General features: G+C 47.1%; 1 protein-coding gene across 1 annotated transcript; it reads left to right on the plus strand.

Annotated features, from left to right (window-relative positions):
- The first annotated feature begins 9 nt into the window (after positions 1 to 9).
- Positions 10 to 22929, plus strand: GNB5 (G protein subunit beta 5). Its single transcript, XM_063346218.1, has 11 exons — positions 10 to 416; positions 4727 to 4863; positions 6553 to 6594; positions 7387 to 7463; positions 8969 to 9101; positions 12996 to 13139; positions 16232 to 16323; positions 16445 to 16493; positions 19067 to 19163; positions 20279 to 20445; positions 20784 to 22929. Exons 1-11 carry the CDS (start codon positions 305 to 307, stop codon positions 20793 to 20795), a joined length of 1062 nt encoding a protein of 353 aa, XP_063202288.1. The 5' UTR covers positions 10 to 304; the 3' UTR covers positions 20796 to 22929.
- Positions 22930 to 24849: the final 1920 nt, after the last annotated feature.

The raw sequence follows: 24849 nt of genomic DNA on the forward strand, positions 1-24849 counted from the left end.
GAGGAGGGCAGGGGGTGAGGCTGGCGGCAGCTGCCGGCCCGGGGGCCGGCGGGGATGCTGAGCCTGCCGTGCTGCCTCGCACGGGCGGCTCTCGGGGGTGTTTTTCCGCAGGGAGCCCGGTCAGGTGCCGGAGGAGCATCCAGCCCGGCCCTGGACGTCAGCGCAGGAGGGGAGGGAGCCCGGGCCGGCTCCGGCGCCGTTGCTGCGGCAGCAGGAGCCTCGGCAGCATCCCCGGGAGCCAGGCGAGCAAACTCCTCCTCCTAGCCGCTCTCATCTCCTCTCTCTCCCCGCTTCCTTTGCAAAGATGGCAACCGAGGGGCTGCAGGAGAACGAGACCTTGGCATCGCTGAAAAATGAGGCCGAGAGCCTGAAGGGCAAGCTGGAGGAGGAGCGGGCCAAGCTGCACGACGTGGAGCGTGAGTGGGGCCGGGGGGACGGGAGCGCGGGCTGCCGCCGCCCCGACACGGGCGCTGCGCAGCTGGAGGCCGGGGAGGGCAGGCACCCCGCGGGAAGGGCAGGCACCCCGCGGGGAGAGCCGCCCCCGCGCCCGCCCCTGGCGTCGGGACGGTGGGGATGCCCTGCTCCGCCATGGGCCGCGCCGCTCGGACAACGCGCGGCGGCTCCGCGCCCGGGGGGAACGGGAAGCGGATGGGGAGGGCGGGCGGCCCGGCCTCCCGCGGCGGCCGCGGCCCCGCAGTGCCGGCAGGGCCCGGGGACCCACGCCCCGCATCCCCCCGGGGCCCCGCAGCCCCCCGGCATCCGCACCGCCCCGAGGCCCCGCATCGCCCCCGGCCGCGGGTGCTTCTGGCCCGGCTCGGGCTGGGCTCAAGGCTTTGCGCCCTGCCTTTGGTGGAGGCTGGGATGGGAAAGGAGGGTGAAATATCCCCCCCTCAGTGGATTCTGAGGTTGATTTGCTTCGTTTTAGTGCACATCTTAGTGGCAGAAACAAAGATTAAACCCAGCCTTGCGGAAGTTGACGGGAATTTGCTTTAATGAGGCCAGGGTTTCACACAAGGTAGAAGGGCTTAAAAAAAGAACGTTGTTTCCCAAAACAGCGCCTTTACCCAAGGAAACAACTTTCAGGGACCCAGTGCTGATTCAGAGGTGCGGCGTGCGTCAATGCTCGAGCTGTCAATGCGTAACTGACCATTATCAGCTGCAGTTTCAAGATCTGTCGTCAATGTAACAGAATTGACATGAACAGATTTCAACCTTGCCCTCTCCCCACACCCCATCCCCCCCAGGAAAAAATAAGCTAACCTTATTTTTTATGAAGCTTCTCAAATAGGTGTTAATCCTGTCCTGAGATATAAAAATACTTTTATTTTTATTTCATTTTTACAATTACAATGATATAATATAATGTAGATTGGGGGGTTTTTTTGAGAAAAAACATGTAAATTATTGTATACCCCTGAAATCATATCGCTTGCTTTATTAGAAATAATACTGGGTCATTAAAACTTCTGTTTCATCTGTTTTGATGGCTTAAATGTTGAAAAGGAATCTCAGCCTGTATCCAGTGATTTAGCTTAGTGTTTTGTAAGACTAAGACACTGGCAAACATTCTTAAATTTCAGGTGGGGGAGGGCTAAAAGAATTTTTTCTGGAGTAAATAGAGCATTTTCTTGTCTAAATTAGGCAATCATATGTTATATGAGTGTCCCATTAATAGGAATCATTAAACAAATGGAGATGGCCTCATTACAGAAATATTACCATAGATCATTGTATTACTACAGTATAATTTCTGTATCAGAAGTAGTGGGGCTTCTGTTTCACAGACCTCTTAAGCATAGGCTTAAATCCATTTTTGCTTACAAAGCGTTTTACCTGTGATTGCAGACACTATAACTGTGCGTGTCATTGTTAGTCATGGGATACTTATGTCTTTGTCATACGTCAAATCTGTAAACATACATTAGAATGCTGTGTTTACACAGCCATGACATGATTTCTAAGACAAAAGTCTTATGCTTCTCTAGGACTATGTGCCCTCATATTTTATTTAATCGATTCTGTATCAGAGCTTTTTTGTACTTAAATTATCCCCAAGAACTGTTTCTGCAGAGGTTGTAAGTTCCAGAATAAAGCCTCTATTCTGTTTTTGGGGTTTTGGGTTTTTTTCTTTCGTAATCTAAAATTGTATCTTTTGCATTTTTTTCCTCTGACCATGACTTTCCCTCTATGGTTCCCAAAACAAACAGCTGGCTGAACTAGGATTGCCCTTATTTGTTCAACTGGTTTTGAACAGCAGCTCTCAAAAATGTGGATAGAAAAAGGAAATACCAAACGTGCATTTGATTTGCAATCTTACAATTTTAAGGATTCGATTCTATGGCTTAAAATTTTAGGTGTAGATAAAACAGTTTGTTCTATTCATGCAATCCATACATTTTTAAGGCCAGAAGAGACCATTAGGACCAACTGACTTCCAGCACAGAAAAGATCAAAGACTCAATAGTATCTGCATCAAGTCCACACCTCCCGTTCAGGCCAAATGCTATGTTTTAGGAAAATAGCCTGTTCTATCTGGACCTTTGTGAAACTCAAGCTTTTTATTGGCTTTAGCTGATCTACTTGCCTCACTGCATAATTTTCAACTATCTTGAAACAGTATTGGAGAATGCTTCAAAATAATTATCTGACTCTAAAACCTGTGCTAGGCGGGTGCGGGATTATTATGGCTGTGGTCGGAGATAAGCGTCCTCAGAGAATCAGGAGGGCTAAACCAGGCAGTTCCACAGAGTCTCGGCTGCATTGACATAATGGAAACGCTTTGCCCATTGTCTGTGAAACGTTTGTTTTTTCAGATATGTTCTGGACACAAGCATCTTTCCAGCTGCCATAATAACCTCCTGTCCCGTGTTTTCATGTCATTTGATTGGATCATTTGGCAGACTTCCATGGGCAAAAGTAGGGGAAAACGTCTCTTTTGCTCAGTGGTTTGATATAGTACTCTCTCAGAAACTCACTTCTGACCTCCTGTTAGAGATGGTATGGACAAATTGTCAGGAATGGTGGACAGCACTTGTCTCCTGGCTGGGTGAGACTGGTCGAGCAGAGATTTCGGGTGAGAACATTATTCTGGCACAGCCTGTGGGGCTGGTGGTTTTGAAAGACAACTCTTGAAAAGCTAATCCACTAGAAATTAGTCTCTGCCTTAGGCAGAGATTGCTCCCCTGACCCTGTGCCAGGGAATGATCTCAAAGTTAAGGATGCCTGCTCTCTGGCTGTGACAGCCCTTCCAAGCCCATGAGCTTTCTTGCAGCTCTGGAAAAGCGACAAAGGGTGAAGCAGCAATGCAGCTCCAGAGCAATCACTGCCATGTGGGACGTGGAGCTCAGCCTCCAGCATGGCATTGAAAAGCTTAAGATTTCTTCCACCAGCTCATTAAAGCATGTGAGATTCTGCAGTTATTTCAAAAGGTTTGAGTCAGGCATTGCCCCCTTGGCTAACAGCAGCTGGATCATCTCAGATTTCAACACGGACAAACACACAACACAGGGAAGCACTGGATCCTACTAGCTCTTCTCTAGACAGAGTCATTTTTAATTCTGGTGCCAGATTCTCCTGCCCCAGGACCCCTATTCTGCTGTGAGACTTGAAGCAACTCCCACCCTCCCTGATGCTGCGTGTGAAGTGTGTCAGAGCTGCCACAGGGTGCCAAGACACATCGTGGCCCTGCTCAGCTCCAGGCTGGATGAACAATGCTGGAGCAGAGCAAATAGGTTTCCTCAGATGACGCTTTCTCCCAGACACGTGCAGATGACCCCAGCATGAGACATCAGGGTTACATGAGACACCTTTTAGTTGTGTCAGCTGCAGTGGGATGAATTTTCTGTCAAAGTGAGTTTGCACAATTGGAAATGTAAGTTTGTTGGGTTTTTAACAATATCAGCTGAATGTACTGCTATTAAATGAGGTATGAAATAACTGACTTCTCCACCAGAGGATGCTACTCAGGAAAGTTGCTCGCCTGCCCCCTCTGTTTCTCTTTCTCATAAAAGAAAAAGCTGACCCACCTGTGAAGTCCTCCATGTCCATGGACACTGTTGAGAAGTTGGGTAGTGCACTCTTAGAGGAAACGCCAAGCTTCCCTGCTCACTCAGAGCTGTGTCCTGGCCCTCAGTGCTCCCCTGGCCACCAGAAGGGATGGTACAGCACAGCAGTCTCCAGCGCCAGTGGCTAGTACCTGTATCACACTGCACCACCGCTGCGGTGCCGAGAGCTGACTGTGGCTGGGAGTCTCACATCCAGCACAAGTGTTTTGCCATTGAAACCTCAGAGGTTTGATGCTTACCCACTTCTTTTGTATGATTTTTCCTCCAAGACCCAGTAGTGGTCTTCACTTCTGCTGAGTACCTTGAGGCATGTGTTAGTCTGGAGTCTTCAAGCCTCAGTCAGATTGAGGATTTCCCAAGAAGAGGGGGCAAGGGGGTAATCTGTTTTCCAGTTACACTTGGGTGCGATGATCTGCAAGAGCTTCATCTGCTACAGCCATGGAACTCAAGCCCTGAGTGAACTCATCCTTTTCTTTATCTGGTGAATATGTTCATACGCCACCCACCTTGGTTTTACCACCTGCCAGCTCTGAAGCAGAGTTTGTTGGCTTGCACCATAGACTCAAACTTCATAGATTAATTTCTCCAAGTGTCGTTACACATAAACATAGAGATTTGCCCGGGCTTTGGTGCAGGGCTCTCTAACCATCAGCTGTTTGCAGTTCATCAGGTGGCAGAGCGTGTGGAGGCGCTGGGCCAGTTTGTGATGAAGACCAGGAGGACCCTGAAGGGCCACGGAAATAAAGTTCTCTGTATGGACTGGTGCAAAGACAAGAGAAGAATTGTGAGCTCTTCCCAGGTATGCTGCTGGGCAGACATTTTTCAAAGCTATTGTTGGGCACTGTACAAATCTTTTGGCTGTGCTACGTGCCACTCTTTGCAGATGATAACTGTGTATAGTGTAAATGTTTTAAAGATGCCCGTAGAGCAGTTCACTGGCAATGTATTTGTTCAGAGAGCATAAATCCAAGCTTCTGATCATCGCTACACCTGTTATGGATAATACCCTAAACATTTCTTGTCCAGTCATACAGATTTTTCCCATATTCCCTACTACAGTAGAAAATAGAATTCATCTGAGGCCACTTTTATTTCCTTGTTCTTTACAGATAAAACATTTAGTAATGATTTCAGTTTATGTGTTCGGAGAAAATAATCAGGAGAAGGGAAGAAATGTTGATTCTTCTAGAGATTTCTGTGCACAGAAATTTTTTCTGTAGTCTGTATGATTGACGTGACCTTGAAAGCCTCAAACATCCTGCCAAAATTACTGTATTTACTTGGGCATTTTGAGAAACAGTCCTAACACCTGCTCAAGACCAGTCTCATGAGTTGGAGGAGGTAATGAGATAATTACTTTCTAGATCCCCTGGTTTGTCCTGAGCCCAGTATGGCAGCAAGTGAGCTTGTTGCGTCTCACAGCTGTTCATTGACCTATATGAAATCTGTCAGGGGTCTCACTTGAGGGATAAAAATAGGCAATCTGCATTGCAAGCCACCTTCAGTTACTGTGAGTTTTTACCATTCATGGTAATCTCAGCAAAGAGAATAGTTTTAAATAATTAATGTCACATTTTTTAAAGTGGTTAAAATGCCAGTGTGTAGATCAGAAAGCTGAACGGGCAAGTTGTAATGCATTTTTTACTCTATTTTAAGAACTGCAATGAGTCCAGGTACAGCAATAATTGTTGCTCAGAAATAAACATTTTGCTTTCACGATACAGGGCATTATGTGCATAAGGCAAAGTAGCTGGCATGAGTGTAGCTGGCATACACAAAGTGATTGTGTTGCTTTCTGTGGAGGGTTCTTACAATGCCTATTTAGCAGATTGTATCAATGGATAGTTGAAGGTTGAGTAAGCGTAGTGAGCAGTAAAGGGAAAACCAGGAAAAGACAGGAAAGTGAAGATGAATAAACAGTGCAATGTCCATAAATAGCGCCCATGAGTGCCGCCAGCTTGGCGAGTGATTTGTAGCACAGGTCACCTCTTGTATTTGCAAGGTTCCGTACTGAGCCACTGACAGATACGACCTGGGAGAGGTGACCCTTTTGCAGGTGGTGATTACAGGCTGGGAGAAACACATTGTGGCTGAAAGGAGGCAAGTGAGGGCTCAATAGTGGCAGTTTCCTGAGGAGGTGGTCCTGTCCATGGCGTGTGCTGCAAGTGACAAGAGTTCTCATAAACCCACTAAAAGGGAAGGGAAATAAATAAATAAATAATTCCATCTTTTGAGACGACATCGGTCATCTCGGTGAGGAGGAGATATGCTTTTCTTCTGGTAAAAGACATAACACACTACTGAGGAGCCTCTCCTTAGTGCTTCGTTGTGACCATTGTGCTGTTGTTAAAACGGAGACAAAAATGTCATGACATAGCAGACTGGGGGGATGGAAATGAGCAGCAGAGTTTTCCCCAAATCTGGGAAGTAGACTGACAGCCATGTCTCTAGAAGGCCTCAGTTTCTCTCTCTGTGTGCTTTCATTCAGGATGGGAAGGTGATCGTGTGGGATTCCTTCACTACCAACAAGGTAAGTGAAACTTCCACAAAAGTCGTATTTCTGTGCACAGGGCAAATGACGGTGGGATAAGATGGGGGGCTGAAGGGCTCACAGGTGTCACAAGAGGCAGCGGGATGATGGGATGACATGTAGACCTCCACCAGCACCTCAAACCAAGGGGCCCAGAGTAAACCATCTCCCTTGACATGTCTCTGAGCAAAGTCCCCATCAGGGCACTGGGGTTTATTGTGGTCTCCAGCAGGATCCAGCATCTTCGCTGACAGAGAGGGCTCCCTGCTGGGGACAAAACCCAGACAGCAAAACAGAGGCCCCCCCTGGGTAACCCCCATACCGGGTGCCCTATGTGATCACCCGGGATCCTTCAGCTGTGGTGTTCACTGTGAAATGGTGCCGCTGCTCCTCCAAGCCCTGCCAGGGCTGCCTCGCAGCACCCTGCTTCACACAGCTGGGAAAAAATACCTTGTTTGTAACTCACTTTTACACGGGCAGCAGTGGGGACCTTTTACAGCACCGAGTAACCCAAATAAAACATGCTGTATGATCTGTTTGGGGCTGATGAATAAGGTGGGAAGTGTCAGGGAGGGGCTAGCCATTCTCCTGCTGCTCTGCTGTGTTCTGCAGTAAGGGTTGTCCCAGCCCTTTGAGTTATAGATTTTGAGTTATGGCTGGGGGAAACACCTATATCTTTCACTGACCCTAAGGATGTCCCACAGAAATACTGAACTTACTACTCTACACTGTTTTCCTTACACCGATTAGAGAAACAGTGACATCCCCATTTAAAGAGATGCTGTGTTTCAGGAACATGCAGTGACGATGCCGTGTACCTGGGTGATGGCGTGTGCGTATGCCCCATCTGGATGTGCCATTGCTTGTGGGTAAGTTCCCAGTTTCCAAAGCTGCTTACACAGAGAAGCTTCGTTTGTTGTGGTGACCTGGTGCCTTCAGATGCTGACAGCTAGAAGTTTGCATGCCTTAATTGCGGGTAGAAGGACTGCATTCAGTGCCTCTGATTCTGTTCCCATAATGGCTTGTATGCATTATCTCCACTGACTTCAGTGGAATAACATTTGTTGTGTAAGCATGGAAAATAATCCTCTTTCAGCGTTTATATCACGGGTTAGGAATTCTACATGCATGCAAGTTCCCTGTTCCAGTTCAGTTGTGTGTGTTGGATATATCTTCTAAGGGAGAGTGGTTTTAACCCTGTTCTTACTTTGCACTCTTTCTCCTATGATGTACAGAAGGTTAGTCATTAATGATTACCAGCACATGAATAGCACTTGCCAAGCGGGGTGGGGAGAAGTAACCCCATCCTTGATAATCTTCTCCAAGTTTTCTGAGGGCTCAGGTTTGAAAAAATGGAGTTTATGCATATAGATAAATAAAGAGATGAGATGTTGGCAAAACATCTTTTAAAAAAGGACTGGGTGGATCAGACAGACAAAACAAGCTTGGGGTGAGAGAAAGGAACAAAGGGAGACTTTACTGTGCAGCTTGCAAGTCTAGAAAGCAGCAGACTGAGACAGACAGGCAGACTCCAGAAATGTGTGTGGAGAGGGGATCCGGAAACTGTATGTTTTTGACTAAAACTCAACGAATGACAAGAAAGCTCTGTCTTCACACTTGTAAGAGAGACAGGAAGGGCATATACGCATTGCACTACCTAATTCTGTAGTTCTGTTGTGCTGTCGGGTAAGTGCCGTGCATGTAATATAAGACACAGGACCAGCACCTGGTGGTGTGCCGGGATCCCAGGGACCAGGACAGGGCTGACCTCCTACGGCTCTAGAAAAGGGCCAGACACAAATCAGACCTTTAGAAAAGACACAGCTTAACTGGTGCAACTGGTGTTCAGGAGGGACACGCCAGCTACAGAAGTCAGTGTTGCCTTTTTTCCAAACTCTTCTAAAAGCCTTGTCTTCATACCCACTGCTTGCTATACCGTCTCTTCCATAAGAGTTGGGTCAAATTTATTAAGGTAGATAAATAATGATGCTTAAATACTGATCCTCTCCATGACAGATGTCAACAGAAATGTGGCAGCTTGACTGTATGTGAAACATTAACCCTGAGGTGACTGCTATGTCACCTCCCAGTTTATACTTTCGTGAGGTTTCATTCAGTGCCATTTATAAACTCGATGAGGGTAAAAAATACTGAGGCGCAGCTGTTCAAGTTCTGTAAAGTAGCCGGGCTGGTGAGGCAGCTGGGGCTTCCCTGTACGGGGAGATCCCGGGCAGCACAATACAGGGAAGTCGGTACTTGTAAGGGTTGGCAGCGCAGCACCGACAGGTGGTTTCCTTCTTATCACCACTCGCCTTTTGTCGTTGCAGTTTTAACCAGTTCTCCTCTCTGTTATTGCTATTATTACTCTCTTTAGTGGCCTGGACAACAAGTGTTCTGTGTACCCTCTGACATTTGACAAAAATGAAAATATGGCTGCAAAGAAGAAATCGGTTGCAATGCACACAAACTACTTGTCTGCCTGCAGCTTCACTAACTCAGACATGCAGGTAAATGCATTCCCTACCCGCTGCTCACCCTCCAGCGACACCTAACATGAGCTGCACTCGTACGCCGTGCCAGTAACCTTCCTTGCACCTGGGGCGCCCAGGGCCATGTCCTGCCCCACGCCGGGGCTGCTGGAAAACCCTCGCTGGGGGCAATGGAGGTGCTGCAAAAGCTGCTGTAAGGAAATGCATGTCACAGCCCGTGGCCAGGCTGTCCTGCCTGCACCTTGCAAAGGCCTGTCGCTTCTGCAGAGGGAGCTCGCTGGTACCTGTGTGTCCTCTGCTCACAGCGTCTCTGCTGGCTTGTGCTTTTAGGAGCTCAAACTAATACAAGTAGTTTAAAACCCAGTTTGGCTAAGACCAGGTTGCCAGCCAACGGAGACTGTGTTGTTTGCCTGCTTTGTCCCGGATGTTCAGCCAACTTTGCTTTTGCTTTCATTCTTAATATTTTTCGTTTGTCCCAAGTGAGATATTTGAGCCTGAGGATGGCCCCACAGGGCCAGCCCTGTTGTCTGTAAATGCAATGGTGTGTTCCCTCGAGGGAAAGGAGTGACGCTATCCCCATCTCGCAGCCGGGGGCTTGGAGCACAGTGGGAGACGATGGCAAAGCCAGGAACTAAATGCAGATCTTCTGAGACCAGGCCAGCCTTCCTCTGTAGCGAATATCTCAAAGATCTCTTTCTCCAGGAACACGAAAGATGATGAAAGGAGCCAGGGTAATCCCCTTGTCCTCTCTGTTTTTTTTAATTCGATTGAAGCTCTGCAGCAAAATAAGTGGCAGAAGGGAGCATTTTCATTGCTCTCCGTGTCAGCAGAGCTGCTGGAAAGGCAATGCCTTGTCCAGATATTTGGAGCTCTTCTGAAGGAAATATCAGCTCTCATTGCTTCTATTTCAGGACATGAGATGCCCACGAATATGTTGTTGTTTGTCGCTCTATGGTTTCTGTAATGACTCTGAGGTGCTAATTTAAGTCCATTGCCATGGAAACAAGTGGTGGAGGTACCCGGAGCTCAGGCTTGCTCAGCCCTGACCTTACTGTGCAGGAGTCCGGCGTAATTAGAGCAGTCTAAATTAAGGGGCATGTTTTTGATGAGAGAGAAAACCAGTACTCTCTTTTCTTTTCCATACCTATATGCATTGTGATTAAATCCTATGAAAGGAAAAATAGTTATTTATTTTTCGTAATAAAAAAAGAAAGGAAAGTTGGGTTTTTTTTCTCCATATTAAATACAGCAAACTGCATTAATATTGAAGGTGATGTATTACTATTGTTAAATAATACCACGGTGGATTTAGATGCTTTATGTTCAGTGATTCAGAGATTTTTCTGGAGACTTTAAAAAGAAATTTTCTTGTGATGATAGGCTTATAAGTGATCATTTGTAGCACTACATGTTATTGAAACAAATAGAAGCAAGTGGGTTGGTCAGGCTTCTGTTAGGACACTGTTATGTAGGGGAGAATCCCAGATTTCTTATCTTCTTCTTTTTACATAATGGCTTCAGAATTAAAATTACTCAGTAACTGTGGGTGCATGGAGCAAGAAGTACACTGCACAGGAGCTTTCCCAGCCATGTGCGGAGCAGCTCTGCTCTCCCGGCTGGCCTCACCGAGGGATGTGGCACCTGTCCTGGAGCAGCCTGGGTGCGTGGCGGAGGTGTCCCCCAGCCCGGTGCCCCCACAGCACCCACTGCACGGTGCTGTGGATGCTGCTGCTCTGCCTTGGCCGCTCGCTTAAAATACAGCTTGGTTTTCCCTCAGAGGAATGAAAGACAGGGTGGGAGTTTAGGAGTTGGTGTGCCTATGGGCATCTGGCAGCGCCATGGAAAAAGAGGAGATGTGGGGGTGGTTCATCGTTGATTAAAGCCACTCTCAGGCTGTGTGGGTGCAGAAAGAGGGGGTCCCATCCTTGCTCCTCGTCACGTTCCCACCCTGGGCCAAGCCAAGCGCTGAGCTGCAGGGCTGGGCGACCTACGCACCTCCTTCTCGGTGCCCCACATCAGTCTTGCCAGAGCGAGCCTCCCCCGCCTCAGTACGCAGAGAGCCAGGGAGCTTCGCTTCCTAAATTAGGTATCTGCCACTCCTTGGTGTGATAATGCTCCCCACGTGACAACGCTCCCTGTGTATTAATAGCAACGGTTAATTGGGATCTCAAGTGTTGTGCATAGGGCAGGCAGCCATAGTGCGGCAGGGCTGAGAAGCAGGATGAGGCCCGTGGCCATGGTGGAAGAGGCAAAGGTGAGGGTGGCCCCGGTGCCTGTGCCCCTGGCAGCAGGGGCTGTGTCCCTGCTGTCCCCTGCCCCATGCAAGTGCTGTCTCTTGCCACCAGGCGCCAGGCGAGGATCCCCATCCAGCCAGCCTCGTGCAGCGAGCCAGAGTCCGATAGCAAAGATTGTTAATTCCCTTCTGGTCTGGGATTTTTGGAGTTGGTTCCATAACATTTGTGAGGTATTTAAAAGACAGGTAGACAGAGTGCTTAGAGATACGATTTAGTGATGGGTTTTGTCAGAGTTAGGTTGATGGTTGGACTAGATGACCTGAAAGGTCCCTTCCAGCCTAAGCGATTCTGTGATTTCTCTTTATGCATTAGCTGGAGCTCTGGGTTGCCAATAGACCCTTCCCTTACACTTTTAGCTTCTCCTGTTCCCTTCATATCTTTCTTACACGTTATTACAAGAGCAAATCCTCAGAGCTGAAAGTCCTCATTCCTCAGCCAAGTACAAATATTCCACAGAACAGAGACGTTCATTGATCTAAGCTCAAAAGCTGGCCAGAAAGACAAGTCAGGACTTTTTTCTGCTATTATCATCTCAGAGTATTAGTGTCTCTCTGCTGGAGGCTTTGGAACAGTCTGTTCTGCAGCTTTGCAGACCTCTGTTTATGGGAGGAGTTTTTGGAGCATCTGTCAAACATGTTCAGTGTTTAACCTTTATGCAACTCTGTGAATGGTTTCATGATTGTGTGATCATTTTCTTCTTGAAGAGTATATTCTTTTTAACTTCTAACTACCCACTGTGATCCCTTGAGTTTTCTCACTGGCCTTGAGAAAACCCTGTGTGCAAGACTGAGCCCTCCCAAATTCACCCTTGCCCCCTTCCATGCCGGTGCACAGGGACTCTTGCAACCTACAGAATTTGTGACTGCATAACAGCTTCGGGTGCCAAGGGGAAATTTTGAACAATTGAGCAGCATCAGGATTTAGCCACAATAACAAGCCCTGATCACATGTGCTTTCTACAAGCACTGTAGCAGATGAGGGAAGCCGTGAGCTATGTTCAGTCAGTGTATGTTCAAGCCCTTTCACACACAAGTGGTTTTGGACAAGTGAGAGGTGATGGACTTACCAAACAACTGTCTAGACAGGCTTACTCCCCTTTCAGAAAATCCATGTCTTGAACCCAATTAATTGGGTGTAACCTGGCTATTTCAAGCAGAAAAAAATTTAGAAAGTTAAACAGGTATACTTAACTCCAACAGTTTTTCTCTTTACCCGGGTTGAATTCCAGCAGCCTAAATATGGATAGGGTTAAATAGAGGGGCAGACAGGAATACCAGTCTGACTCTGCCTTCTTTTTGGAATATATGGAAATGCCGTCAGACCCTTATTGCCATCAGGTCTCCAAACCCCACTGCACAAACCCGACCGTTATTGAAACACGGTGTAGGTATAGCTGTGTCAATACAGCTCTCCTTTCCAGTCTAATGTCTTTCCTTAAAAGTGGAAAACATAAACTATGCATAGATTCACGTTGGTTTTATGGCTTTGATTTATTGCATAATATTTCATTAAATCAAAGCTGTCCTTGGTGTACGTATAGGATGTCAGTTGTATCTCTGTGAACTTGAAGATCATCTGCTGATTTTTCTATCATGACTCTTCTTGCCACATCCTGTAGATCCTGACAGCAAGTGGAGACGGAACTTGTGCTCTGTGGGATGTTGAGAGCGGGCAGCTTCTACAGAGTTTCCATGGCCATGGAGCTGATGTCCTGTGCCTGGACCTGGCCCCTTCTGAAACGGGAAATACATTTGTCTCTGGGGTAAGCAGGAGATTCCTACCATAATATAAAATTAATGAATGTGGAAGGGAAAAGGCAGCAAAGCAGGAGACTCGTGATCATATTGAGAGAGTGCTGGAGTATGTGTTGGAAGCCTTAGTGCAATCCACTCATTGCAAGCACATTTTCCAAGCTGGAGCAAATTAAACCTCTGACTGTGGGGTCAAACCCACCCAGCCAGCCTGACTGCAGTTCTGCTTACTTAGCAAATTCCACCCCACACCAAAGCAATCCAGCCCGAGATCAAAACAACGCCTCTCCCGGGAAGGGAAAGGCTCAGAGTTAGAGCAGCGGGTTCGTACCGCAGCGGAGGTGTGAGCCCCTGTGGATAGGAGCTTGTCACAGCAGATGACTTCCCACATTTGGCTCATGTCTCCTGCCCAGCTCTCTGGAGCCAGACGGGGTGTGCCAGGGGCCTGCTCTGGGCATCGAAGTGGGGCTGCAAATAACGTGCGTGCCTCTAAGTCCCTCAACCGCTCCCGAGAAGCTAAGGGGTAGCTTGGGCGCTGGCTAAACTCTCCTACAAGTTGGAGCAGGGAGATGAGGTGTGGCCACATCTTCAGCTGTTGCTGTGTCCCCTGTGCCTTCCAGTGGTACCAGAGGCATTTAAAGCCCCTTCGTCAGTCGAACGCTGCCCGCTCCCTGTCCTGGCCCAGAGGAACATACAAACCTTGCTGGGAGTGCCCAGGGCATCTTCCAAATATTGTCCTGCTGCTTGAGGGATCACCGTTCCCAGGCAGCGGAGCCATTGGCACACAGCCTGGCAGTGAGGCAGGCAAGGCATAAAGGTGTGTGGGATGGGGCTCAGCTCCTTTTTGAGATGGCCCTGGTCTTTCCCACATCCAAAATTGAGTGTGCAGGTGGGAGCTGGCAGGAGCTGAGAGAAGACCTCTCTTACTGGAGCAGGTTGCTACCATAACTTTGCAGAAGGTACCTGGTTTTGGAGCCCCACCAGCGCTGGCTCAGGGCTGGTCTTGTGCTTGCTGATGTAAATGGCCCTTGTGCCAAAGGGTGCTGACCATGGATTAGGAGATTCCACTTGTGCTCGGAGTCATGGTCCCATCTCTACACAATAAACCTGGACCTCCTCAGTTACGGCTTTATTGTCAAGTTTGGCTGGCCCACCAGGAGCAGAGCCCAGCACACTGGCCCAGTTTGCCTGCACAGCTGCTCCAAAGCGTGACTGAAAGCTAATTCCATCCGAGTGCATTACTCCTCCCGGGCTTTCCTGTCACCGAGCTTGCTTCCCAGAAAGGATAGATTCGTTCTCCCTGGGAACAGCTCAGCTTATTATAGGGCAAAGAATCGCAAGCAGCTATGGTACTGCTAGGAGAATATGTCATACTTGTGTCGATATAGCAGCTTGGGCATGTCCATGCTTACAGGGACTCGCTTAATTCATCACATGCAAAATACCACTTCAGTGAAGATCTGTCTGATACCGTGTCAATGCAGGTATAGCCAAAACAATGCAACCTGAAGGTATGGTGGCACAGAGAGACTCCCTGTGTATTGTGCCTGTGTAAAACAGTAACCTCGAGCTGGAATAAGCAATGCCAATACATCAGCGTGTAGACTGGGTGCTGTTACATTTCACAGCTTCACTGAACATCCCAACCCTCCTGGCTGAGCTCAGGGCTGCATCCCAGGCTGCTGTGCTCTGTGCCTTCTGAGCGCTGCTCCTTGGGGCGAGTGGGATAGCCCTCAGGGGGCCCATCTCTCTGCAGGTGGTTGCTGGTTTCTCCTTCAAAACCTTAGGAGTCAAAGCACCAGCTTGTCAGATTGGTCTTGCCCCCAAACTCCCAGAGAGGTCAGTAAGAACAGTGCACATGGAAGCAATACGAAGGGCTGGGCTTGGGCTGTGGCGGGGCTTGAGAGGGAAATATGCTGAGTCCAAAATGTTCTTGATCCTGTTTGGCTTCCCCTGTGCAGAAACCACAAGTCAGAACAAAGAAATATTACCTCTTTTAAATAATGACATCGTTAGTAAAAAAAGAAGAAGGGATTTCATCTTAACAAGAGAATTTAAAAAAAAAAAAAGAGAAAGAAAGATGTGAATTGTGAAAAGACTGTTTAATTTAATTAGCAATCATATTTGCGTGAAAATAAATAACATGTGTGGCATGATCTGCTGGGCAGGACACGCTAGCTCGGCAGAAGCAGCATCCGCCTGGCCTGTCCTCTGCTTCCCACGCAGCCTTAGAGAGGCTGAGCCCCCCAGAGCGGAGCCTGCCTACGGCCTGCCCCTCAGCAGGGGTGTATTTATTCAAATCTCCCATCACTCCTACAAGAAAAGTCTGTGTTCTTTTTCCTATCACCGCGATTGTGACAGCAGCGAGACCTTGCAGCTGAAGGCATGGCCCTGCAGCTATGAGATGATTCCTGCCCCAAGGGTGATGCAGCCCACGTGGGCTGAGCCCCTTGCCCAGAGCATTCGGGGTGCTGAGCACCTCGCAGTCTTCAACGAGCTTTTCAAAGCACAGCTCGGAAGGGCAGGTTAGAGCTTGGCAATGAGAGGAAGTGCTGTTGTGCTTCTTTTCTCATCCCAACCATGCCATTGAGCGCATGGGTGCAGGGGTTAACTCTGGTGGGAGGCTGGGCGAGAGACCCTCCAGATGCACTTATTTCATTTTCTATTTCAGTGTATGAAAAGAATTAGTTATAAAACTTTAAATGCTGGTTATTAATTTTTTATATTGAGCCTGTTAAGCGGTAAGGGAGTGAGTCAGTTATGCAGCACTGTGACATGGTGGTACTGCAGACACCGGTACGGTGGCAGTAGAGGCAGAGCAGGGCTGTGCATGCCAGTGAGTACGGGACCGCCTACCCAAACACCCCCGGCCCGTCTGCACCCCACCGTGCTGGTCTGCAGCACTGCCGAGGCTCCAGCCCTAACTGCAACTGCAGCAGGTGTGGGGGTACCAGAGCAGCCAGTTCTGCGGCTGCTTTGCTGTTAAATCCCCTCAGAGCTGCAATGTTCAGAACCTTGGAATGTGGCTGGGCTTGATGATGTGTACGAAGCACGTGAGGGGTGAATGTCACCATTTCCACAGTGAATTTTTTTGTCTTATTAGGGATGTGACAAGAAAGCCATGGTTTGGGATATGCGGTCTGGTCAGTGCATCCAGTCATTTGAGACCCATGATTCAGATATCAACAGTGTCAGGTCAGTATGTTTCTGGGAGAGGACACACTTGCGATGTTGAGCAATGCACTGGTTCTATTTTTGAAGTCTGACCTCATCCAAGTAATGTAATGTGTTCTGGTCTTTTTTTACTTATGCACAGATATTACCCAAGTGGAGATGCCTTTGCCTCTGGTTCAGACGATGCCACGGTATGTTAATTCAGCAACTTAATTTAGGGAAGTTCTGTTACTTCCCAAGTCAGATTTTCCAGAAAGACTAGGTCACATCCACAGAGGACTTTAAGTGACTAAACTGGGACTGTGATACCAAAATTGCAGAAATAATAATGGTATAATATAATATATATTAAATACTATATATAATGCTATAGGGAAAATGTAGAAACACTTTGTAGGTCACCTCTGCAAACTTTTCTACATGAGGTACTGTCCAAATATTCATTTCAGACTTTCCATGTTTTGAAGTGTCATGATCAAAATTAGTTGCCTTACTGGAAGAGATTTGTGTTCATATAGTTGTTGGTCACAACATGGGAGGAACCAGATGAAATGCTGCACTTTGTGTCCAAAGGAGCAGCCAGCGCAGGGGCATGAAGGGAGCCCATACATGAATGTGCATGTCCCGGCAAGCAGAGGAGCGGTGGGCTGAGCGGGGAGCTGGGCAGCCCCGGTCAGCTGGCCTCCCTGGCCCCAGGGTGGCCTTGGCCACGTACATCTCCTCCCTGTCACCCTGACTCAGTGCCAACACTCTTCACTGCGGTGAGTCACCGCATCCAGGACACCCTAGATGATACAATAGCTCTTACTTTATCTCTGAGCAAGCTGCTAGGAGGGGCACGGTATGTATTGACAGGTAATCTTGGTCAACACATTGTATGCAAAATGCCACTTACCTCCTGGTGCCTTTGGGCCCCTGAGTGATGCTGGTGGCTCTCACTGCAGCTGGCCTGTACCACAGCCCTGCAGGGACTGAGCTGGCAGTTAAGTGTAACTCAAGAGCAGACATTTGGGAGGCACCTGGGACCTTGTTTCTCCTGTTTATTCAAACATCACGCTGAGTTGCATGAGGGTGGAGACTCTTTCTAAAGTCCTCTGCCCTCAGAGCGTATTTTGGGTCTGCTCCGATACTAGCTAAATTCAATAGAAACATTCCCTTTGTCTTCACTGGATGTGGAGACCTTCCAAGGCTCTTCTGGAGAGAGTATACGCTGCTTTTAGGTCTTAAAAGCTGTGATTATAAATTAATACCTCTAGTTCTGTGGTGAACCCAGTGCCTCTCCACACATTCAGATGTGGTACTGTGAGCACCTGAGGTGCTGAGGGAATGAGATGGAGAAATTGTCCATCATTAAACTCCAATGAGAGCACTCTATGCCCAGTACCCCAGGCTCTAGGCTGCTGTGCTTACTAATTTATTTGACGGGGTTTTTCTCTCTTAACTATTCCTGACACCCCTGACTTAAGCAGGAGAATGGGAAATTCCATCTCTGTACTTTTGACAGAGGTTTTTGGCAGTTTCCATTTACTTCATTCTTTAAACGAAGAGGTTGGTATTTTCAGCGTTAGGGACCGATACACTGGCTGGTATCCTTGACCTGATTTATATGCTTAGGGATTTCAAGGAGCAGATAATCCTGACTGTCTGGAGGGAAGCCATAAAAGCGTGCTCACATGGCAGTGCTGTCACCTGCGGTGACCCCGACTCCCTGTCAGGACAGTCTGATGGGATTATTCATCAGTGGGGAGCACTGGGAGACCTGGACTTCACACACCTGGCAGCTCCCCACCGCCCTGCGAGTGAAACAGCCTATCCTTTATGTGCAGGCTTGAATACCAGCCATTTTTCTTGAGTAAAGTCTTAATATTAGCAAACCCATCCTGCCAGAGTTTGCTTAAACTTGACTTACTGAGGAAGGTTTTCAGTTCAAATAGTTTCAGAAGTGCATTTGGATTTCAGGGCTAAGAGACTGCCTTTCTGCATGGCAATGAAGCCTGGTCTGTCTATACATTATTTCCATGTTAAACAAGCCTAAGTTCGCTGGCAAATGATAAAAACAGGAAGTGCAGGTTGCAGAGGTGATTGGGGATTTTCCATGAGAAATGAAAACCAAAGATCTGTATAAAAATGTATTATTTCACTTGAATTATTTTCACGTAGGCTTTTCAGACAGAGAGGCCTCGCAGAAGGGCAAGGGGCTGTTTGCAGTCCCGCCTTACTCAGAGCAAGGACTACCATCTAGGCTTCCTTGTGACAAGGGACTGTCTGAGCACCGTGCCCTGTGGTCCGTGTTCTCAAAGATGACCAGAGCTTTAATCCTCTGTCTCCCAGGCTCCAGCTGAGGCTAAACTGTTGTCTTTAGAGACTGTCTCCCCATGCACCTCCCCAGCAGCAGGGTGCCCTAATATGTAAGAAACCAGAGTGGGGAAGCAAGAGGGTGGAGGGACCTTCAGTGGGTAGCCATGGTCCAAAGCCCACCACTCATCTCTTTATAGCAGGACAGGCTGGAGGCTTAGAGAAGCAGTTTGGAAAGGCAAGTTCTTCACTCAATTTATATGAAACAGCCTTGCGTTGCTGAGATCCCTCTTAGACTCCAAAGGAGTCCTAGTTCCAGCAGGCAGAAATGGCAGAAGAAGCCGAGCAGCCTCTTCCGGTGATGCCAGTTAGGCTGCAATCCTTCCTGCTCCCGTTTTTTCAATGAAAGGTAGTAGCTGTTGACTCCAGCCTTTACTGAGACACGTGTGTTGGTTTTGTTTTAATCCAGTGTCGTTTGTATGACCTTCGTGCAGACAGAGAAGTCGCAATTTATTCCAAAGAGAGCATCATTTTTGGAGCATCCAGTGTGGACTTCTCTCTCAGCGGTGAGACCTGGACTTTGGAGGTTATCCTAGTGTTGGGATTTGAGGGGAACTGTAAAATTTTGCCAGTTTAATTATCGAAAGTAATACTAAGTACCAAAAGAAACACTTAATGCATGGAAGCTTTTTTTTGCCTCTGTAAAAATAATTACTCTTTAAATAACCTAGTTGGCTGTTGCTTCGTTGCAGCAATGAAAAGTATTTTCCTGGCCCTGCTGAAGGCAGGAAATATTTTGCCATTAACTACAGCTGGGCTAGAATTTCACAATAATGATTAAAAACATTTCAAAGGAAACATGAAATGTAACTAGACTATTAAGCGCACTTACATAAATAGTTTATAAAAGGATAATAAATGATTAATAGATAGGAAAAGTATGTTAGAGGAGCATGAAGACAGAGACGTTACCCTTTCTAACTACAGATCTGGAGACATGAGCTCAAGTCTTCTCTCTCCTGCCCCAGAACAAATGCGAAGCTCCTCAAGTTGCCTGCGTGGGGATGAGAGGGGGTGAACTGCCCTGCGCTCGGGACAGAGGGACAAAGGTCTCTGTCATGGTCACAAGCACAGCAGCTTGTCCTGTTGGGGACAGTGAATCACTTACAAAGTTGTCCACTAATCATTCAACAATTTGTATTCGACTTCTTGCATAAAGTCTGAGTAAAATACTATTTACCCTGCATTAGCTGATGAAGTGCTCTTCAGTCTGTCGTGATCTGGAGTCATAGAATCATGGAATGTGTTGGGTTGGAAGGGACCTTTAAAGGTCACCTAATCCAACCCCCCTGCAGTAAGCAGGGACATCTTTAACTAGATCGGATGGGTCATCTCCCATCTCTAATGACTGAACAGATTCTATATAATTTAACTCAATTTGAACTATGTTTTTAACTAATACGTTTTAATTGGTTCAGTGTTTAGTGGAGCAGGGGTGTCTGACAGGAGCACAGCTAGCAGGGGGGCTGCAGCGGTCAGGGCTGGCTGGCTGCAGAGGGTGGCATGGGAAAGCTGGGTTGTGGCTCACTGGGTGAGGAACGTCCCGCAGAAGGCCCTTCCTGCAGTCAAGACGTGTTCCCTCCTCAAACCCTCACTTTGCAAAACCTCATTCTCTTTGCAGGTCGCCTACTGTTTGCAGGCTATAATGATTACACCATAAATGTCTGGGATGTGCTGAAAGGCTCCCGTGTATCCATCCTGTTTGGACATGAAAATCGTGTCAGCACCTTGCGGGTCTCTCCCGACGGGACGGCGTTCTGCTCGGGCTCCTGGGACCACACTCTCCGAGTAAGTGCTGGGAGTACCTGCCTCGGGTGCTTCTTTCCATGTTTGTTTGATTGTTTAAAAAAAGGGGGCAAAAGGGAAGGGTTGTTACAGGAAAATTGGCTCTAGAGGGATGAACGAGGATATAAAACCACAGTGTAGAACATGAACAGAAAATTCAAATACAAAAAAAAGTCCTTACGAAGTGCTAGCCAAACTGTTAAGGGAATTTTGAACTTAGGGGTTAAATAATATTGCTGCTGGTACACTGTACCACTAATCTGACTGCCTTGCCAAACTTTAATTAAACCTTTGATAGAATAGTCAATGTCATAAATGATTGTTCAACTCTCTCTCTGCAGATCTGGGCTTGACCTGAGATCCTGTACGCAGAATCAAAGGAAGACAGATGCTCTGGATTACAACAACTGCATAAAAAAAGCCACCCCTCAAAATCAAATATTTGCTACACTACAGAAGAGTGACACAGCCCACAGATTAACACAGCTAGGTAGAAAATGTAATCTGCTTGAACACATAGCAAACATCAACATGTAGTAAAATGAAATGGTTTTAGTTCTGTTTTGAAACTATCTTCTTTTATTAGAACTAGTCTAGATGATTATAAAGGGACTTTTCTCTGAAGTCACCTGTATCATAGAATTGAGTATTTCGGTGCATATTATGTATTTATTTGCATGAATTGAGTTCCTTTTTAAAGTAAAAAAACAAAAAAAAAGAAAAGAAAAAAAAGATTCCTGATTTTATCAGGATGTAGCATAAGACTTTGGAAACATTCCGTTGTAGTGCATTATTTTGGTGTTGGAAAGTGGAAAGAAAAACAATTCTGATACTTTATGATGGCATTATGGATGACTGAACCTTGGTAGTAAGTGGAGGAGCAAAGGACCTACTGTGAAGGTACCGGCTGTTGTCATAAAAATGTATTTTTTGTACAAAAAATGAATCCTTTCAATCCCTGGTTTTTCCTACCGTCTTTTTAAATAGAAGTAAGTATTTCATCTCTGTTACCTGAATATAAAGAATCTAAATATATACAAAATGATAAACTGCAAAGATGAGGGATATAAACATGATTTACATAATCATGAGGTAATACTTAACCAGTAGTTTCTTAGAAATTTTTAATTGTATCACTTGGTGAGTGAATTTTCTTTTACTTAAAGGAATACTACATGCTAAGCACTAAGGGATACTACACGCCAGGCACTAAGCACCGTTGGACTGATGGTCGAATCTTTTCCAAGTCAGTCACAGTCATTCTATGGTCATGATTCTTATTTGCACTTTGAGCAGTTCACACCACTTCGGCAGGGCGATGTAGCTTAAATGTGTGTTAAGGCGGTATATGCCCGTTTTAAGGTCCTGCAGTTTCAGAGCAGCAGAAGTTCATGCAAACGCGGGTCAGACCTTACAAGCCAAATCGTATGGTCCTTACGGGTGTGGACATAGCTCTGTTGTAGTTGGACTTGAGAATGAACAACAGCGAGCTGTTGAAAACCTGCTGTGAGCCGCAGTCCTGCCAGCTTTTGATACTGTGCTCAGCGGAGCCCGCAAGCCCGTCTGACCCAGGAGCCGCTGGGTTTCAGGGAAGCGGTACAGCCGGCCACGTTGCGGGCAGCACCCAGCCCTCTGTGTCAGCACGGTAACGCAGTACAAACTGGCAGGACTACCCCCATGCCAAGCTGATGCTGTAGAATTATGACTTGACCAGATAAAGCTGAGATACAGTTAATTATAGGCCTGTTGGGAAATTATATCTGTATTTATAAGTTGAAAACTATTGAGACTAGAGTGTGTGACGTCTGCTCACTCTGACAGGCACCGAGTCTGACCTGAGCAGAGGCACGGAGGGAGCAAAGCGCTGGAGTTAAAGCTGGGGGCTTGTGGGGTCTGGCCTTTGGAATGCAAGTGGTGAGATACATTGCTGCAAAGATCAAAGATATGATTTATATTCAGATTGAAAAAAGAGAAAACAAGCTCACTGGAGTGAGCTGATCACTGTATCACTGGGATTGGCTGTTCACCTAAGTTTGATGATAATATCCTCGTTGTGTTTGAAAGGGTTTTGGTTTTTTTTTTTTACAATTCTATAAAAACTGTACTAGAAACAGAGTCTCCTCATTCATGAAAACATTAGGTTCCATGAATCCATAACCCATTAATCTAGGAGGCTGACATTTGTACCAGCCTTCAGTCCCTAATTGAAGTAGTTCAGCTGTTTTGACTTAGAAAAGTCAACTCTGATGCTTTGCAATATTTGTGGCAACCTCTCCCTGTGACAAACTGAATGCACTATGGAAATGTCATATAGAGCTCACTGTGCAATACTGAGTCAATACACTGTACACGTTTGATCAAAAGATTAATATTAATGTTTAGATAGTATTTATTGGTAAGATGTTCGTTTCAAACATACTACATTGTGTTGATACTTATGAATGGCCTAAATACAATAAATTGTATTTTACGTATTGAGAACATGTATATAGTCGTTTTTCCCATGAGTTAGGTACTTTTAATGGTAGCTTTTTTTCTGGGGTTTTCTTTTTGGCATTTACTTTTTGCACCATATGGTTTCTTAGATCATTTGTCCTGCAAAAATCTAGGGTGAAATCCAGATCTACCATAAAATCGGTTCTGGAATATCTTCTGGAAATACCCAAGGTGAGCCAGAGCAACTGAGGGCGAGCAGTCCTCGGAAGTACCTGAGGCTCTATCTGAGCTCCTTCTGCATTGAGGAGGCCAGAATTCAGGTTGTGTTTTCCTGCTCAGAAGGATCACAGCTAACATGGGATGTTTTCTTTCCAGATCCTCATCACCATACCCAGGAATGCATTGGAAAACGCAGAGTATGTGTTTTTGTGGGAGCGCAGGATTCTCCTCATGTTGCAGTGGGACACCAGTGAAAGCCAGGCACCAAAACGCTGTTGAGGGCTTGGGCTGTCACGCTGTGGGTAAAGCATATTTGCAGATCCCCTTGAGATGCAGGGGTTCAGTTTTCTGCCTTGTCAGTAGAGAACTGTGCTGGGGTCAGCTGTCCTCTCCGCTTCCATGTAGGTTTTGTGGTCAGCACGAAGGTGGTCAGTGGAAGTCCTCAGTTTAGACACTGAAAAAAGCACCTCCTTCACTTAGGCTCGTTGTTTCGTTTCCTGTCCTCTGAGGGGCTGGCGAAAGCGCTGAGCCAGCTTGTTCTGAGCGACACCAGTGCCCAAACCATCACCAGTTCCAGTGAGAATGAGGCTGACATCGCATCTTCCACTTCTGTTCTTGCAGGGAGAAGTCCTTCTTCAGGGCCACTGCCCGGGGACTTGTCAGTCGGGCTGCATGGGCTCGGCGCGTGTGAAATCACCTTTTTGTTCCTGAGGTAGTGGTGAAAGCTGTAAACTGGGATGGGCCTCAACTTCCCATCAGATAAATGAAGATAGAGGAACAGGGCACTGGAGTATCCATTGTTTTTCTTACTCGCTAAAGGTTGGCCAGGGAGGCTTTGGAAAACCCAGCGTTTTGAAACCCCCTCTTTGGTCTGTCGAGCTATTTGTGTGTCGGAGGGAGAGGTTTTAATCAGCTTCTTGTCCTTTCCCCAGCGTGTCCCAGCCTTGGAGAAGAGCGGTGCCGCTCTGGGTGCAGCAGGGATGCAGCAATGTCACATCAGAGCCCCAGCGCTGGCCCTACCTCCCTGACCCGCTCCTCAGCTCAAGCCAGGAGGTGAAGGAAAAGCGGTCCCAAAAGGCTGCAGGGAGTGGGCTGTCACCCCGTCAAACGTATGGAGAGCAAGGCAGCTATAGCTTGGGCAAAGTCACTGTCAGACAGCCTCGTCCGGTTAAACAAAAATGCTATATAAACAGGAAGGGTGGAAAAGGATATTGCTAGAGAAAGAGCAGCCTCTCCCTCTTGCTCTCCTGCTGTGAGGAATGCAATAGGAAATTCCTGCTCCGGGATTAACAATCGTAAGGAAAACTCTAGTTAAAAAAGCATGTGTGTAAAAGCACTGGTGAGAAGTAAAGATATCATTCCAGCTACTGCTCTAGCACATAAACACAGGCTAGATTTCCCTGCTTAAAAACAAAACAAAAGCCAAATATGGGGATGTAAAACTAAGAGTTTGCCTTAGGAATGGTTTGAAGAGATCAGGCCAATTCTTGATAGTGATCTGAGAAATTGCAATAGGATTGATTCCAACCACCTATTTTTAGATTTTCTAATGGGGCTGTGAAATGGAGACAGAGAGCTGTAACTCAAGCTAGGTGGAGGAGTCCCGTCCTGGCGCGTTGGGCACCTTGAGCCCATTGTGCGAAGAGAGGTGAGAGCGAGACCCTGTCCCGGCAGCACCTCTCCCAGGGCTGCATGGTGACAGGGCAGTCACAGACACCCTTTGCACTGGGCCACCATCTGAACCTCACCAGC

This window comes from Chroicocephalus ridibundus, chromosome 9 (genome assembly GCF_963924245.1).
Source record: "Chroicocephalus ridibundus chromosome 9, bChrRid1.1, whole genome shotgun sequence".
Lineage (NCBI taxonomy): Eukaryota > Metazoa > Chordata > Aves > Charadriiformes > Laridae > Chroicocephalus > Chroicocephalus ridibundus.

Bases quoted from the DNA above. Each gene is read 5' to 3' on its own strand.
- GNB5 (XM_063346218.1), top strand. From the start codon at position 305: ATGGCAACCGAGGGGCTGCAGGAGAACGAGACCTTGGCATCGCTGAAA. The intron at 4,864-6,552 runs GTATGCTGCTGG...GCTTTCATTCAG, and splicing joins GAATTGTGAGCTCTTCCCAG to GATGGGAAGGTGATCGTGTG. The intron at 19,164-20,278 runs GTGAGACCTGGA...TTCTCTTTGCAG, and splicing joins TGTGGACTTCTCTCTCAGCG to GTCGCCTACTGTTTGCAGGC.